Source organism: Acanthopagrus latus, chromosome 17 (genome assembly GCF_904848185.1).
Source record: "Acanthopagrus latus isolate v.2019 chromosome 17, fAcaLat1.1, whole genome shotgun sequence".
NCBI lineage: Eukaryota > Metazoa > Chordata > Actinopteri > Spariformes > Sparidae > Acanthopagrus > Acanthopagrus latus.
Genome location: NC_051055.1, coordinates 11574192 through 11590434, shown reverse-complemented (window position 1 = coordinate 11590434; position 16243 = coordinate 11574192). Strand labels below are relative to the sequence as shown.

At 41.7% G+C, this 16243-nt stretch overlaps 3 protein-coding genes across 5 annotated transcripts; all 3 read right to left on the bottom strand.

Moving 5' to 3' along the window:
- Positions 1-262: 262 nt before the first annotated feature.
- cabz01093075.1 (C-C chemokine receptor type 5) lies at positions 263-5367 on the bottom strand. Its single transcript, XM_037072828.1, has 3 exons — positions 5210-5367; positions 3113-3196; positions 263-2758 (listed from the first exon to the last, which is right to left on the bottom strand). Exons 1-3 carry the CDS (start codon positions 5248-5250, stop codon positions 1663-1665), a joined length of 1221 nt encoding a protein of 406 aa, XP_036928723.1. The 5' UTR covers positions 5251-5367; the 3' UTR covers positions 263-1662.
- Positions 5368-7513: 2146 nt separating this feature from the next.
- si:cabz01093077.1 (C-C chemokine receptor type 2) lies at positions 7514-11034 on the bottom strand. Its single transcript, XM_037073556.1, is given in 6 exon segments — positions 7514-8481; positions 9051-9223; positions 9332-9477; positions 10127-10240; positions 10954-11006; positions 11008-11034. Coding segments are annotated over 6 exon segments (1227 nt in total). The 3' UTR covers positions 7514-7767.
- An 815-nt stretch (positions 11035-11849) lies between these two features.
- LOC119006835 (C-C chemokine receptor type 1-like) lies at positions 11850-15779 on the bottom strand. Of its 3 annotated transcripts, XM_037075967.1 has the most exons (3): positions 15587-15776; positions 14236-14397; positions 11850-13655 (listed from the first exon to the last, which is right to left on the bottom strand). In XM_037075967.1, the coding sequence occupies exons 1-3, from the start codon at positions 15591-15593 to the stop codon at positions 12745-12747; spliced, it is 1080 nt and encodes a 359-aa protein (XP_036931862.1). In that variant the 5' UTR covers positions 15594-15776; the 3' UTR covers positions 11850-12744. The 3 variants fall into 3 exon arrangements, with proteins under 3 accessions (XP_036931862.1, XP_036931863.1, XP_036931861.1); XM_037075968.1 differs by lacking the exon at positions 14236-14397 and having other exon boundaries at positions 15587-15779; XM_037075966.1 differs by lacking the exon at positions 15587-15776 and having other exon boundaries at positions 14236-15569.
- Positions 15780-16243: the final 464 nt, after the last annotated feature.

Genomic DNA, 16243 nt, shown 5'->3' with positions numbered 1-16243 from the left:
GTTTTATAGGGAAGAATCACTTTGAGCAGCTGATGGGACTGATGGGTGGATTGTTTGATTCCAAATCATGACAAGCACACTGTCATGACTGAGGCTAAAGAAGTGGGTGTCACGTAGATGCAGCAGAGTCAGTGCCCCCTCTACTACTGATGGCAATGCTAGGAAGAAGTAAACAGCCGATGAAAATATAATCCACATGATGACAAGAGGTCAATGCAATAAAACATCGGAACACATAAGTGAACAGAAGACAAACAAAGAGTTTATCAAATATTTGGGGCATTTTATTGAAAGAAGCCAGAGACCTTTTTATTATACATTCATATTTCACATGACCTCAGCACTCCAAAAAATATCTGCTTGTGTTGGCATGTACTGGCTCTGTATATCAGCATTAATAACAACAACAAAACATTTCTCAAATCTCAACACGGTGTTTCGCGACATAAAAGAATAAAAATACAATGACGTAGAAAAGCACGATAAGAATACAGCAAACGTAAAGACACCGCAGTGCCACTGATGATGTTATGACAGGTTATGATGTAATTCAGCAAAACAAAACGTTAAAGCCTGCATTACAGAAATGTAGCATATACCAGACAGGGAGCCTCTAATGAGAGACACTTGTGGCATCATGACTTGGTGTGTATGCACCTTGACCCACTCAAAACTGCGTAAGTGTCAGGATGACATTTTGATCTTTTTAAAGCGGCACTACGTAGAAATTTCACATTTTGTGATTTGGCGGCGAGACTGTCTAGAATCACCCAACTTTATGAAAGTGCAAAACGGAATCGATATAAAAACTGGCGTGTAAAGTCAAAGGTCAATCACTAGACCAAAAGTATAATCAACCAGAAAGTACAATCATTGACTTAAATGTAACATAATTCATACATCAATACATCGCATCGTTCTCCTCAAAACTTTTGCCTCAGATCTCTTTTCATGAAATGCAGCAGAACGTTGTCAGAATCTGACAGTCCAACGCTCATTTTTGTGCACACAGACTGCAAAGATGAAACTGACGACTCGCTTACATACTTCCCCTCAAGGTTGCGGTTTACGTGAGGATGAGGTTAGGTGCAAATCTGCTGCTACGGATGCTGTGAAACCTGCAGAACAAAGGCTGTCAGCTGCAGTGAGAGCTCTATGACATGCGGCACTTCTTAAGCAGAACGGATGCAGTTGTGCAAGTGGTCATCGCGCGCAAGTGAAAGGTAATATTTGTTGCATAAAGCTGTTTCCCCTTACTGACCGACATGTTGGGTGCCTAAGTTAGGCTCTTGGTTATCTCTTTTGGCAGCTGATGATAAAACGAGGCTGCTCACGCGTCTGATGCTGACGTTGCTGACAGCTGTTGTAGGTGACACAGTTTCTCACTCTCAATCACACGTGATCCAAAAGAAAAGAAAAGGGGGGGGGGGGAACCAAGATTCAGTTCAAAACAACAACTGACCTAAAATTGCCAGAGCAGATACAATCTCTTTTCCAACATTTTTTTTTTTTTTTAAAGTATCTAAAATTCACTGCACCCTTCCCCTGTACTTTTGTACACCAACATATTAGATGTCACGATTGCAAAGATTTCTGACGTCACAGGAAACCTTTTTCACTGTGGAGATGGCAGATAAGCACACCAAAACCACTTCCCCCACTTCACACAGCTGTGCTCCTCTCATCCACACTGGTGGTCTGAGAGTAGACCGACCCCGCGATTCTATCCTGCGGCAGGTAGACCTTGATCACCTGGCACAGTCTGCAGGGTGTCCTGTTTATCAGCCTCAGCAGGTGCCTCCTGAACTTCTCCCCGACAAACACATACAGGATGGGGTTGAGGCAGCTGTGAGAGTAGGCGACGGCCTCGGTGACTTGTAGGGCCAGTCGGATGGCCTTGCTGCTCTCGCACTCCGAGTAGACGTCCAATAGCTCCAGCGCGCTGAAGAACGACGCGACGTTGTAGGGAATCCAGCAGCAGAAGAAGACAGCCACCACCATCAGAACTAATCGGATGGCCTGTTTCTTGGATGACTGGCTGTACAGCAGTCTCCACACGATCTGGGAGTAGCAGAAGCTCATGATGACAAACGGGATGAACAGGCCCAGAATGTTCATTTTGAAAAGGCTGAACACCCTCCAGAAGTGAGAGGTGCCTGTGCTGCCACCCTCTGGTGCGGCTTTGGGGAATGCGGGGTAGCAGTGAGTTACATTGCCGCTGCCTCTCTTCTCGCTGAGAAAGACCAGGTCAGGGAAAGAAGCCAAAAATCCGGCCACCCACGTGACGGCAGCTGCGATCATTCCGAAGGATCTTGTCCGTGCTCTCATGGCGTAAACAGCGTGCACCACGGCCAAGTAGCGGTCGATGCTCATCAGACTGATGAAGAAGATCCCGCAGTAGAAAGCGATTTGATAAACGCCCAGGACCATTTTGCACATGGCGTCCCCGAACAGCCACTGGTCGCGGGCTTGGTGGGCGAGGAAGGGGAGGGAGCACACCAGGAGAAGGTCAGCCACAGCCAGGTTGAGGAGGCACACGTCGGTCATGCTGCGGAGTCGCGCCCCGCAGGCAATGACCCAGATGACCAGGGAATTACCCAGAAGGCCAGCGAGGAAGAAGACGGAGTAGAGGGCTGGAAGGAAACTGGCACCGTGAGGCTCATACCGACAGAGACCGAAGCCCTCTAGAAATTCAGTGTCATAATCATAGTAATCTGTGGTGAGAGTGAAGTTCTCCACGAGGGGCTCTGTTGTAGAGCTGGTGAGAAGCAGGGGAACAAAACCAGAAAAGGGAAATGAATGATCATGAAGTCTTATTCCAGCTCACTTTTCTTACTCTACAACAATCCTGATTAAGGTATATTTTTAAAATCAAACTCTACGAGCCGTGAGGAGCTCAGTAAAACTTTTCACTGAGGCAATCTGCGCTATCAAAACAAACGAGCAGCAAGAATGCAGTTGTGGAATTCCTCCGCTCGAGACGGGAGCAGCAGAGTGAGGCAGTGGACGCCAGCGAGGCACAGACGGACAGAGATGCATTAACATCGACTTCATGACGACAAGGAGAGAAAGAAAAGGTGGAACCCGAGTCGGCTGCTGTTTTCAATCTTACCTCGGCATGTCTCCTATGGGCGTATTCACACTTAAGCCGCTGAAAGCACCGACAGAAGGGATGGTGGTGGCCATTGTCAGCTGCCTGGAAAACATTTAAACACATGACCTACTTTGCGAAGGGAAAAAAAACACAAGAGGGAAAGCTGCACACACCCTTTATCTCATGACAGAGCTTAAAGAAGCCCTCTAAAAATATACATTTGATATTCTGGTGACTTTTTTTTTTTTTTTCCATCTTTCAGCTGTTTAGGTTTAGGGCACATATGGTAGGCACATACGTCCTCTACAGTGGGATATGTTTTATATCTCATACATGTATACAGGCTCTGCAGCAATCAGGTTTATTATAAACAAACGGAAGCAAGAAACATTGTTCACAGCTTTGATGCACAGTGTTGGTGAGCCTAGTCCTGTCATGATTTTGGTTACTGGTTAGTTATTTCCTGTTGTGTAATTGTGTACAGTTGTCGCTTTCCACTTTCCACTGGCACATACATTCAAACAGGGACCCAAACACAAAGCGCACCGGCAGGCAGGTAACGGAGCGAAGAGGGGAGCTTTATTTCACAGCTGAAACAGTTGAAAGTCCAGAAAACTGACATGTGTTGGGGTGCAGCTTATTAAGGATTTTTCACACATATGTTTGGTGTCTGAAGAGTTGGCATATTGTGCAACGTCGCCACAGAAAAAAGACACCTGCAGGTTGCTCTGGCGACCTTCAGACAGGGCTGGTGGTTTACTTGTATCAGACTGTATCTCTTAGAAAGTCTCAAAGCGACCGAATGACGCACTGATCAGAAAATGTCTTTTCTTTTTTTTTCTTTGAAGTGCTGATGAGTCGTGCTGGGGCATTGCCTGCTCAGTGTTTCTCTGATAGAGAAGATGATGCTGATTAAGGCATCAAATTGTTTTTTTTGTTTTGTTTTGACAGTTTTGGCACCCCTGACATGAGCTAAAACAGCTGCCCATTTTTGTGTTTAAAGCAGATGCTAGTTTGCATCAACATCTGTCCTTATGTTGCCTCTAAGGGCTTTAATGAGAGTAGGATATCAAACCGCTGAGGTGAAAAAAAATCAAACATCGTACTGAGTTGTTGCTAAAAAACAGGACTTGGTAGCTCCTTTAAAAATGTTTGCTGCAAATTTAAAGGGAATGCAAGGCGGCTTCCAGTGCCGCGCTCCTTCCACAGAAAAAGCTGTGCAAGCAAAGGATGTTTTGCAAAATGGAACTTTACAGATTGCCACTGGAAGATGCTCTGGTGGATCCACTGCAGCGCTGTAAACTCCTGATGCCATTGCAGAGTTTATGCATTTAAAGGGGCGCTATGTAGTTTGGAGAAGAAATTCAAACTCAGAATTGACAATATCAATACGGTAATAATACAAACTCAGGAAAATTCATTTTTTAAAGCTGAATAAGCAAGCCTTGCTCATGGGGAAAACAAGGCCCCCAGAACACTGTTTGACCGCCAAATTAAACAAAGTAAAACAGTTTGAAATAGTGTTCGATCAGTCAATGAAGATCTTTCTCTCATAATTAAATTTTCTCCCCCAAAACAACATTGTGCACCTTTAAATGCGATGAAAGTTCACAATGTCTGTGTACTGTTGCTGTCCATGTAGAATTGATGGATGATCACGGTGTCACCAATGCATCTTTCCGTCAGATCTATTTTAAACATGAATGTGCAGGAGAATAGATTTTCTGTCCCATGGATCCAAAGCAAGACAAGCTTAAGTCGGGGAAAAAAATGCCCTGAGACCTTAACTGCCTTTAACAGCTGTACACTCTGCATAATGTATATCTTAGTGCCTTCATTTTACTCTGTGAATACTGTTATTACTGTTTCGTCTTAGCATATAAATATATACCCCCTGCTGTTGCTGTGCACTGAACTTAACCTCTGGTTAGATGCTATCAAACTGTAACTTATCAAATCTTATGGATCCAAATACTTTAAACTATCCACATACAGCAACATTACTCATATATATATATATATATATATATATATATATATATATATATATATATATATATATATATATATATATATATATATATATTCCATTACTCTGCCTTTAAAAAACCTTACCTGCCAGTGCTGTGAACAAAGGAGCTGATAGTGGTGTTCATTGCGGATCACGAGACGCAGAGGTGGATGGCCAAGTCAAAAGAAAATGATCAACAGTGCATCTGATCTGATCATGCGCTGCACCAACGAAATCAAATATGGTTTTAACACTACAAATGACAGAGTGTAGAAGTGTGCAACCTTGCTACACCTTGTTACTCCCACCCCCTAACCAAACTTCAGGGGGCTTGTGGGTGTGCATATGAAACAAGATGGTTTGGTACTTCCTGACGATGCTTTCGAAAGCGTTCTTTTAAGAGCCGCAGCGTCTGCGGATACTCAGAACCACGAGTCCACATACATGCTCTAATAGCTGCAGGCTGAACTCTGGTCAAACCAGCAGGCACCCACAGCTGAGCAGAGCACGCAGGCTTGTGCTTTTCTGAAGAAGTGATACTGCTGATGCAGCTGCTGGTGCAGTCTAGACTGGCAAGAGTTTTAACAGAGAGCATAGGAAGCAAGTGACTTTCTCTCTGCAGGATAAAGTTTTGACTAATATCTAAGGCTCGGATTGAGGTGTGACTATTGCATACCACAGAACTTACCACATGTCATGCATCATTTTGAACATTTTGATCAGTGGGTGAAGGCAGCTGAAGGTGCGAATGACCAAACGCTGGCCTGTTAGTCAGGGAGGCTGTTATTATATGACACAGATGTACTACTCACCACACACTCCTTTTCAAATAAATTACACGCTGCCGAGAAAGACGGCCTGAAACTCATCCATGTAGTCTCTCATGTCAGATATCTCCTCAACTCTACCTTAGGCTTCCAATCATAAGGGGAACAACTGAAAGATAGAACCAAATACCAAAAATTGCCTAATATTTACTGCAGCATGGGTTTATATGAATTCAAATGTTATTCCCAACAACATATGATGACCTGGAGTCAAGCGAAGGTTCAACACTTCAGCCCGTTCTCTCTGTGCACAAGCAGGCAACGCAAGACAGAAAAAAACTACTGCAGCACTCCTGGCAAATACAGCACCCTGAGCTGGCAAAATTGAATGCATTAATAATATTAAGCAGAAAAAAAAAAGATGGATGCCGGGTTGGTGATGGGCAAGCTTTTCGAGCGGCAGAGAAAGGCTGTGATTGGGGTGAGACTGAGTGGTAATGTTGATTTAACCAGCAGGTATGTCAGCTGGTTCGTGGCGGGTGACTTCCGTGTCCTGCGCGAAGCTAGCGCTGAGCTTCCTTTTCTGTAAGAGCCTCCTAATTGTGGACTGCATATCACCTGAAACAAGAAACTAGGTCAACTACCAACCTTCACACAAAGTCTCACAAAGGCCTGAGTGTCTTGTGCGGCCCGCCTCCTCTCTCGGTCACCACAGGGACGAGGATGCGGTGCGGCTCAGGCCCAACTTGACGACAACATGGCCTGCTCAGCTGTCCTGCCCGACACACATTGTTCACTTTATATAATCCACTATTCTGTCAGTGACGTTCGTATACCCTTTTGTGTTCTGAACGTGCAAGATCTGTTGCACGCCTGTCCCTCCAGGGAGAGGGATCACTCCCCTGTGGCGCTTCCTGAGGTTTCTTCCATTTTTATTTTATTTTTTTTATTTATTCTAAGGACAGAGGATGTCACGCACTGTGTTTTCTAACAATGAATTAGCAACAACAACAATTCTTATAACAATGAAAGTGACGTGATTTGATTTTGAAAAAAACCACAAAACACATTGCTCATGGTATTATTATAACTGTTGTTGTTATTGGCTAACTTGCTGCGAACTTTCCCATGTTGTTGTTGTCGGATTCAGTATATGTGTTTCATGCAAATGCACGTGTCGCAAAACGTTTCAAATCAGTATTGCTTGGCTGTGCGCTGCTTGCATGTGCCGAATAGTGGATTATTGTTTCAGTATTATTGTGCTAATGTTGTGCTGTTTCCTGCTGCTGTGCATGGCTTGACTTGCACGCTGTTTTGAGAAAGCCTATTTTTGTTGCTTTTGCTGTCTGCACATTTTAACCACCACCTCACTAGTTTCAGAACATCTCACCAAAAGGTCCTGCAGTTGAAGATTTTCGCTGGCAGGCTAATAGCGGTACATTTACAGAAATGTTATATACATAAATGATATGGAACTGAATTGTTTTATCACCTTAAGCTCATGAATGGCGATACGCCTCTGAGGCAACATGCTTAGCTCGTGACATTTCACAGGCAAGCGAGAATAATGCTTTACATTCACAGATCAACGACATCCAGGAAACCAATTTCTTCATTTACTTTAAAAAGAGAGAGCAATCAATCATCTAATTTTCTTTATTTACACAATAGTTCTACACATTACAAATACACTTAGAATTGCACACGTCTTCATACATTGTTGTACATTTTCAACACAAGTAACACTTAGAAGCACTAATCACTCAGAAAACCTCTCACACACATGCACGCACACTTTTCCTTCTGTAGTCCGTGAATTAAAAAACAAAAACCATCATGCGCGATGTCACACACGCAGCGAACACCATCGCAGGAGCAGGGAGTGTTCATCATTCCTAATATTCTGATCTCACAGGGGTGTTGGAAGTTTCTTTATCTGTGGTGTTGGTGGAGATCCATCTGCTGTGGTGCCGGGGGATGCAGCAGGGATACCTAGTCAGCACTTTGCCCAGTGACTTCCTGAACTTCTCCCCTACAAATGCATAGATGACTGGATTCACACAGCAGTGAGACAGTGCAATGATCTCAGCGTAGCTCATAGCAGCGCCGATGTTGTTTGTAGCCTCGCAGTGGTTTAGGAGGTCGAACAGCTGCAGTGTCTGAAGGAACACTATGACATTGTAGGGGACCCAGCACACCACAAACACACACACTATACCAAATATCAGCTTTACAGCTCTGCCCTTTTTGGAGTTTCGGCACTTGGTCAGCACAACCAGGATTTTCACATAGCAGAAAATCATGATGGGGAGGCACACAAAAAGGCCCACCGTGTTCTCACTGAAGTTTCGGAGCAACTTCCAAAACCTCTCCGTGTCCTCTGGATAGAGCGGCTGACACCGGACAGTGGGATCTCCCGGTTCCATCTCCAAGGAGGCAAAGATCACCTGAGGGGCCGCGGCAATGAAGGATATAACCCAGATAATGACGCTGGCAATGATTCCATAGTGAAGGGTCCGGGCTCGCATGGCTGCAACAGCGTGGACGATGGCCAGGTAGCGGTCCACACTCATCAGAGTCACAAATACTGTCCCACTGTAGAAACCCAGCTGTACAGAGGAGCAGAGGGGGGAGCAGAGTCAGAGCAGGATGTGGTATATGGTGACAGGTGTCAGTCTTTACGGGCCGCAGTGAGATTTTTCATACAGCCACATTAAACAGAAGCTGTTTCACCTGACACTCGATCTCACCTTGATCATTGTAAAATTAAAAAACTGTCATAAAAAAAATTACACATCACTTATGTTTAAAGTGGAACACAGAAATATGTGCACAACCTCAATAAACTTTATTTGCAGCAATATTTTTTATAGATATTATTAGAGATGTTGATAATTGCCAATAATACCTTACTCATGTGATCCACCATTGCATTTACACGCTGACATTTCACATGTACTGTTTCATAATTGAGTGAAGGCCCCAGTCTGAACATGACTTTTCACACCTTACAGCAACTACAAAACCACAGAAAACGTAATGTGTCGATGTAGGAGGAGTGATTTCTAATATCTTATTAGTAAACTACACCTTATGAATTCTGCCTTCCAAATCATTAGATCTGTGGAGTCATTTGTCATTTTTTGGTGTTAAAAATGATGATAATTTTAAACCACACCTGATAGACTCCTGTCATCAGTTTGCACAATGCAAGGTTGTGGGCATTGATGGCCCAGAGGGGCAGGGATGCAGCCAGGATGAGGTCAGACAGGGCCAGGTTGAGGAGGCACACGTCCGTCATGGTCTTCAGCTTGATGTGCCGGAGGAGAACCCAGAGAATCGTGGTGTTGCCTGTGGAATCAAATTATTTCATTGCATTCTGGTTAATGCCATACAATGTGCTGAGAAAGTAATACATGTTTCTATCTCTCTTTAAGATTCAAACCTTTTTGAACATACCTAGCAGGCCTAACCCAAACATCACATAGCAAAGAACCGTCATAATCCTGTCTCCATCAGGCAGACTGGCATCCGTCTCACAGGTGGGCTCATAGTCGTACCCCCCTGAGTACATGGAGGAGTCGTTCTCTGATAGGTTCATGTTGCTTTGAGAAAAAGAACAGGAGCTGTAAGGATTAATTTGGGTAAAAACGGTTTAATAAGAAAGTACTATAGTACAAAAAGTTCATTTTTGAGTCTCATTCCCGACTAGTAAAATACCAACACGTTGATTTTTCGCAACAGTATATTAATAATTGTCATTTAGGCCACTGAAATGCTACTATCTAGGAAATTCCCAGGTAATAAAAAGCAAAAAAAAAAAAAAAAAAAAAAAGAAAGAAAGAAAATTTGACCACTGATTGGACAAATAGACTTTGTAAAACTTTGCGTTTTTTGCAGGGTAGCACTAGACTTGTCACAATAGTTAAACAACCTAGGCTGTTGGACTTGCCGCAACATGTGATTTACTTCAAATTCAACACAAATTTGCATTTCTCTTGGAGATGTGAAGTTCAAGTGTAAAAAAACCCCAAAACATTTAGCTTCCTTGTCTAGTTATTCGGCCTTTCTCAACAAAAACTACAATAATTCTCTATGAACTCTGGTTTGGCCGACAAAAGTGACCATCTAAAATCCAAACAGAAATGACTCCGTTTTTTTTTGTGACATCTTGTTGTCTTTAAGCCAACTCTTGTTCTAGAATTTCTTTTAATTTCCATTGTTAATGTAGAAAAAAAATCTACTAGTACTTACTTTATCAACAATAAGATCTTCTGGCTGCTGAGTCTGTTTTCTTGCGGTGTAGAGGGCACGCTCCCCTTTGTTTGGTCTGAGGTGTTTGTAATAAACTTTCCTCCACTATCAAATCTACAGGAAACAGAGATAGAGAGACACATATTTTTTTTCTGGCACACCGTCACGATGAGTGAACTCTGTATGTTCCACAATGAACACTTTGTAGTGACAAAAACTTCCTGCCCTTTAAGTTGAACCTTTTAGATAATACGCATCATGTGGTGAGTCATGTCCAACAGCCTTGAGCTGCTATTTAAGACCTTAAAATAATTTTCCAAATGTGACAGAAATCCACAGCGATGACAGTGTTTAAGGCACTGTCGCTGAAGGTAACCACAGTACCTCCATCTGAATGTCGGTAGTACAACAATTTTCAACACCAACTTTCACAAGAGACAACAATTATCTTTCTATGAATGGGCCTGTCGCAAACTTCCTCTTGATGTGACCATAATCAAATATGGGGGATCTCTTTGGAACCACATGTCATGCTTTTTTCTTTCGCTATCATCACAAACCAACACCGACCCTCGCTTCCTGTGGCTGACAGTGTTTACACACACACACACGCAAGCACACACACACACACACACACACGCATGCACACATAATCCTCAAAGTGTAGGAGGTGAGAGAGATAAAGTATGTCTGGTAAAAAAGCGGCTTATCATTTTAAAAGTAAAAAGTTAGTGCTTACCACATCGTCCGCCAACAATTCACTGCTCCTGAATGATCATGTTCTTGTGCTGGGCATCAAGCATGCGTGTCATCCTGTCACTTTGCACTGCTCGCTTTTTGTGTCAAATCCTGCTGCAGAACTCATTTCTGGTAAGGTGAGCACTGGGGTTTTGTTGTTTCCTCTGCATTGTGTCAAACTTGCATAGAGATGTCAGTGTGGTTTTCTCAGAATTGTCCCTTTATGTACTCGCATGTGGCAAGAACGGAGCCGAGGGGAAAGTCTATTCTAATGAGGAGCTTTTCTCGTTTTTGCAGATCCGTTTATCTCACTTCGGAGTCATGACTTCTTGAAGAGTATTCAGCTCATCAGGAATTTACAGATTTCTTTTTCAGTTTTAATACTTTTGTATAATTTGAATATAAAACAGGTGAGACCTGAATCTTAAAATGTGGTGTTCTAAATTGTCTCAATTGTCTACTGAAATATTTCCTCAACCACTGTAACCACTGCCCATCAGAATAAGCTGCCTTTGTGCATTATGACACTAACTCAGCACTAGGAAATAAATGCCACCTAATTATTTTGATTTGTGACCATCTCAAACTTTAATCTCAGATAAGCACAAGATGCAGCCCCATAACCAGAATTTGATAACAAAAAATAATGATAATTAAATAACAACATTTGTGTTTTGTACTTACAAGTCATTCTGCGCACACATTACATGTATTCAGACTGACTCTCATGTCAGTAGGTAGGTGGGGGGATGTCAGTTGCGCTACAACTATGTGAGATGACTGTTAATTCATGGACCAAGCTGAATATGTTTAATGAGATGTCAGGATACTCTCCAGCTGTGTGTCTGGCAACAGAGCCAGGATAGCCGAAATATGATCTTTTCCAGACCCTAACCAAGTGTTCAATGCATAAAATTGAAAACTGAATACATAGCAGATTGGGATGATGTGTGTTTTGCCTTGGATTCAGTGTAGTGTCAGGAGATTTAGGAGATGTAAAACTTTATTGTCTCTTTTCGCAAACAAAATCACTACAACAACAAATCACAACATGATACAGCAGCAAAAAAGAATACATTGAGAATGAAGAGACTAGAAAATTGCAAATACACTGTGTACTGTACATATTTACAAATGTGAAACATAACACAAAATCCAAAAAAAATAATGGAAAGTTACTGGTACATGTGATGAGAAGACACTGGTTCCATATCAACAGATGCATTATCTTTGATTCATCATCACACTTCTGAATGAATAACTTTTTCCACAAGTGGAGTGAAAAAAACAACTCTGTGTTGTAAAAGAGTATTTTGCCTCATTTCTTATTTTCAACTGTTGAGTTTTCCCCTACACCATGAATGTTTTTCCGTCAACTTACAGCCAAATAAAAAAAAAGTGTGAAAAGGGGAAAAAAAAAGGAGAAGCAGAAACACTTTAGACACATCAGGCACAGACAAACACACTTTGTGGTTACATACTGTAACAAACAAGAACATCAAGGTTTCAGTCACTTGTGTAGATTATGAAGTGCCGTTAAGTTTCCTCCAATGTCAGCAGGAAAAGATGGAGCATTGCATTTACAATATACAGTGCCTAAAATCATACAGTGAAGGAGATGGTGAGACTGATAATTTCACACTTCAGTTATAGTCAAAACAAAATATTCCAGTTCAAATTCTGAGTGCTAAACTAAATCTGACTGGTCTGAAGATGATAATGTGGACACAGCTGTCACAGGTGGAAACTGCAACAAAAAAGAAAGAAAGAAAGAAAAAAGATGATACATGAACAGTGATAAAATGGAATAACAAGGCAACCCTGTATGAAGACATGTCAAACTCTCTAGCTGATGTCCATAAAACATGGCCCTCCACCTCCTACTTGATGATGGTGGAGGTGAGCTCGGAGGACCTGGACATAATGGAGCTTTTCCTGTATGAGCTGTCTGACATATCATTTCTGGAGGGAAAGGGAATCCAAGGCACCCAGTCCTTCAGCAGCTGCATGGCTCGTTTCATAAACTTTTGCCCCACAAAGGCATATATGATGGGGTTCAGGCAGCAGTGAGTGTAAGCAATGGTCTCAGTCACTGTTACTGCCAGCTTCAGATTTCCCCCCAGGGTGCATTCGTCACTTTGCATTTTTTTCCCATCTTTCAGAAACTTGAGGACAAGAGAAATGTTATATGGGGTCCAGAACAGGAAAAATGCAACTATTATGGAGACGATCAGCTTGACGACACGGTGCTTCTTTGTGGTCCTCATGTTCACTAGTGTGGGGATGATCCTGAGGTAGCAAATTACCATCACCAGCAAGGGAATCACAAGACCTAGTATATTTGGTGCCAAGAGTTCATAAAGCTCCCAGGCGTAGCTATCCGGGGTGTAGCTACAAGCAAGCAGGGAAGACTCATTTGTCACCTTTGTGAAGGTAAGAGCGGGTAGAGACACACTGAAGCTCAACATCCAAACAATAATTGTTATAGCGATCCCTGCCCTCAGAGTGCGATATCGTGCCACCGTGAGGGAGTGCATGATGACAGTGTAGCGGTCCAGCGTCATGACAACCATGAAGAAGATGCCGCTGAAGAAGCCGGTGTTGTGGGAGACAGCGGAAAAGCGGCACATGAAGTCTCCGAAGGTCCACGTGCTGACCACAACATAGTGAGCGTAGAAAGGCAGCGTGAGGATGAAGAGGAGGTCAGAGACGGCAAGGTTTAAGAGACAGATGTCTGTCAGGTTGGTGTGGTTGCGGTGTTTCACCAGGACACACACCACGAGGCCATTACCTGCGGAGAGGAAAAACAAATCGTATCTCATCATCAATCATACTATCAAATTAACTAACAGTTTTGCCTGGTGACTTTCTCTCTCTCTCACCAACACACACACACACACACACACACACACACACACACACACACACACACACACTTGTAATGTACTGCTATACCCTCTTATCTCGACGACTGGCATAACTGTCTTCACTTTCCAAAAATATCCTCATGTGTGGTTAAGAACATCCAGTCCTCACTATGTAGCAAGTACAAGTACACACACACACACACACACACACACACACACACACACACACACACATTTGTGCTGAGATGAATTCCCCAGCCTCTTTAAAATGTGGACTGGCCAAAATGTCCCCAGTTATAAAAAATGTCCTCATTTGTGGTTAAAAGATCCAGTTCTCACTATGTAGCAAGTGCAATTAACTCACACAATCTCTGTCTCTCTCCCTCTCTTTCTCTGTGTCTCCCTCTCTGTCTCTGTCTCCCACACTCACAAACATACACACACACACACACACACACACACACACACACACACACACACACACACACAGACACACATACATACCTATGACGCCGAGGATGAAAACCAGACTGTAGAGAACGGGCAGGAACACCTTGCCAAAAGCGTTCACACCATGGGAGTCACATGGACTAAAGTTAATTATATTCAGGCTGTAATAATCGGCATAATCATAAACTAAGGTGGTGGTGGTATCTGCTCCAACATCTGCAGACAGAGATTTACTTTTTGTCATTTCAGCAGTTACAGCATATAACCTTATGTTAGATATAATTCCTATACATAAGAATAAAATGCATTGAAATGAATGCATTACATTTGAACAAATTATTAGTGGAAGTGAATGGAATGAAGTTTCTGGTAGTCAGTGTATTGAAAAAAAATGCACTTCAAATTACTACACTGATAGCTGTGATTATTCATAGAACGATGTGGCCACTGTGGCCTGTACAACACAATGCTGTTTTTCAAACATTTTTAATACTGTCAGTGTTGCAAACTAAATTTCCATTGAACTCTACCATACTGGTGAAAGGGTAGATAACTCACAGATGAATATCTCAATACAGAAATACAGAAAACCAAGTAAATTGAATTTACCTAATCTATCTACATGCATTATTACACTGTAAGTGAGAGATTATGAGCACATGTCAGTAGAGTGAGTCGGTCTAAAAGGTCAACTGATAATAGAGGTTTTATGCCACCTGTTGGTCTTTATGTGTAACTCACTCTATTGCTGGGAAAATGTGTGACACCTATACATACACAATTTCACAGCATAATTGCAAACACTGTGGCCAAAGTAGTTTATATGAGGTCAAATTGCCATATATTGTTGATCAAATCCCTGATAAAGTCAGCAGCAAAGTGTTTCTTTCTTTCTGTCTTTCTTTTGGTCTGTCATCAGGTTTTCTTTTAGATTTATGCCACATAAATTATCATTTCAGATTTTAGATTTTTGAATCTTTCAAATGTTTGTTACTTCAGATTTGACTTCCTTTGAAATTTTGTCTTTGTTAGTAGATACACATTTTTAGGTTCTATATGAAGAAGGATTTGCAGGAGTTTTTTGAAATTACTTAAATTATTACTCAATATTTTGCATTTCCTTATTTTAAAAAACAAAATTCAAACATAGTAAAAAATATTTTAATATCAGGATTTAAACATTTTAAGAAAGACCCACTTGGAAATACCAAAAAGTGATGAAGTTTACATTAGGTCTGCATTTGGACGTTTAAATACAAAATGGAAATAGGACTGCAGCATTGTATTTAGCGTCAAGCATCACAAATAATCACAGACAATATATTTCTTCAGCAAGCCAACAATACAATAATTTATGTATATATTAAGCAAAAAAGAAAAAAAGAAACAGTTAAAATGCATTCACCTGCCATGGTGATATCTCAGTGATGTTTTTTCCTATGCGTAGTCAGTAGCTTCTTTTCAGGGCTCGTTATTTCTCTTTCTGGATCTTTCTGGATGTGATGTCCTCAAATAGTGATGAACCAACTGTCTGCAACCCCCTAGTAATAAGTGGTAGGCTTGTGAAAGAGAAGTGCAGATGTTGTTTCCTGTACGTCCCTAAGTGTGACTGTGAGATCCTTATCAGTGACACAAAGTTCACAGATGCTTCATGTAGCCTATCAAAATAACACAGACTAGCACATCAAAACAAAGTGTGGCTGATAAACAAGTGAGACACTGTCCTAGCTGAAAAAACCCTGCTGGTTTTAGCTGAAAGGTCACGCTATATTTGTTGCCATAAGATATTATATATTATATATAAATATATTATATATATATATTATATAAGATATTAACATATGAAATGAAGAGTTTTAGCATTTGATGATTGTGGCTCTTCCATTACCTTTAATATAGAGACAAGTCTTTTACATGATCAAAGCCATTATAATATAGACTTAATGATATTGTAATGATCACTGACCGTCAATCAGAGAGCGATTGGGTGCCTTCATGTTTAATACACTCACAGCACAGGTTCTAGCTTTAATAGTTCAGTGTTGGTAGCATTTGTTAAAAA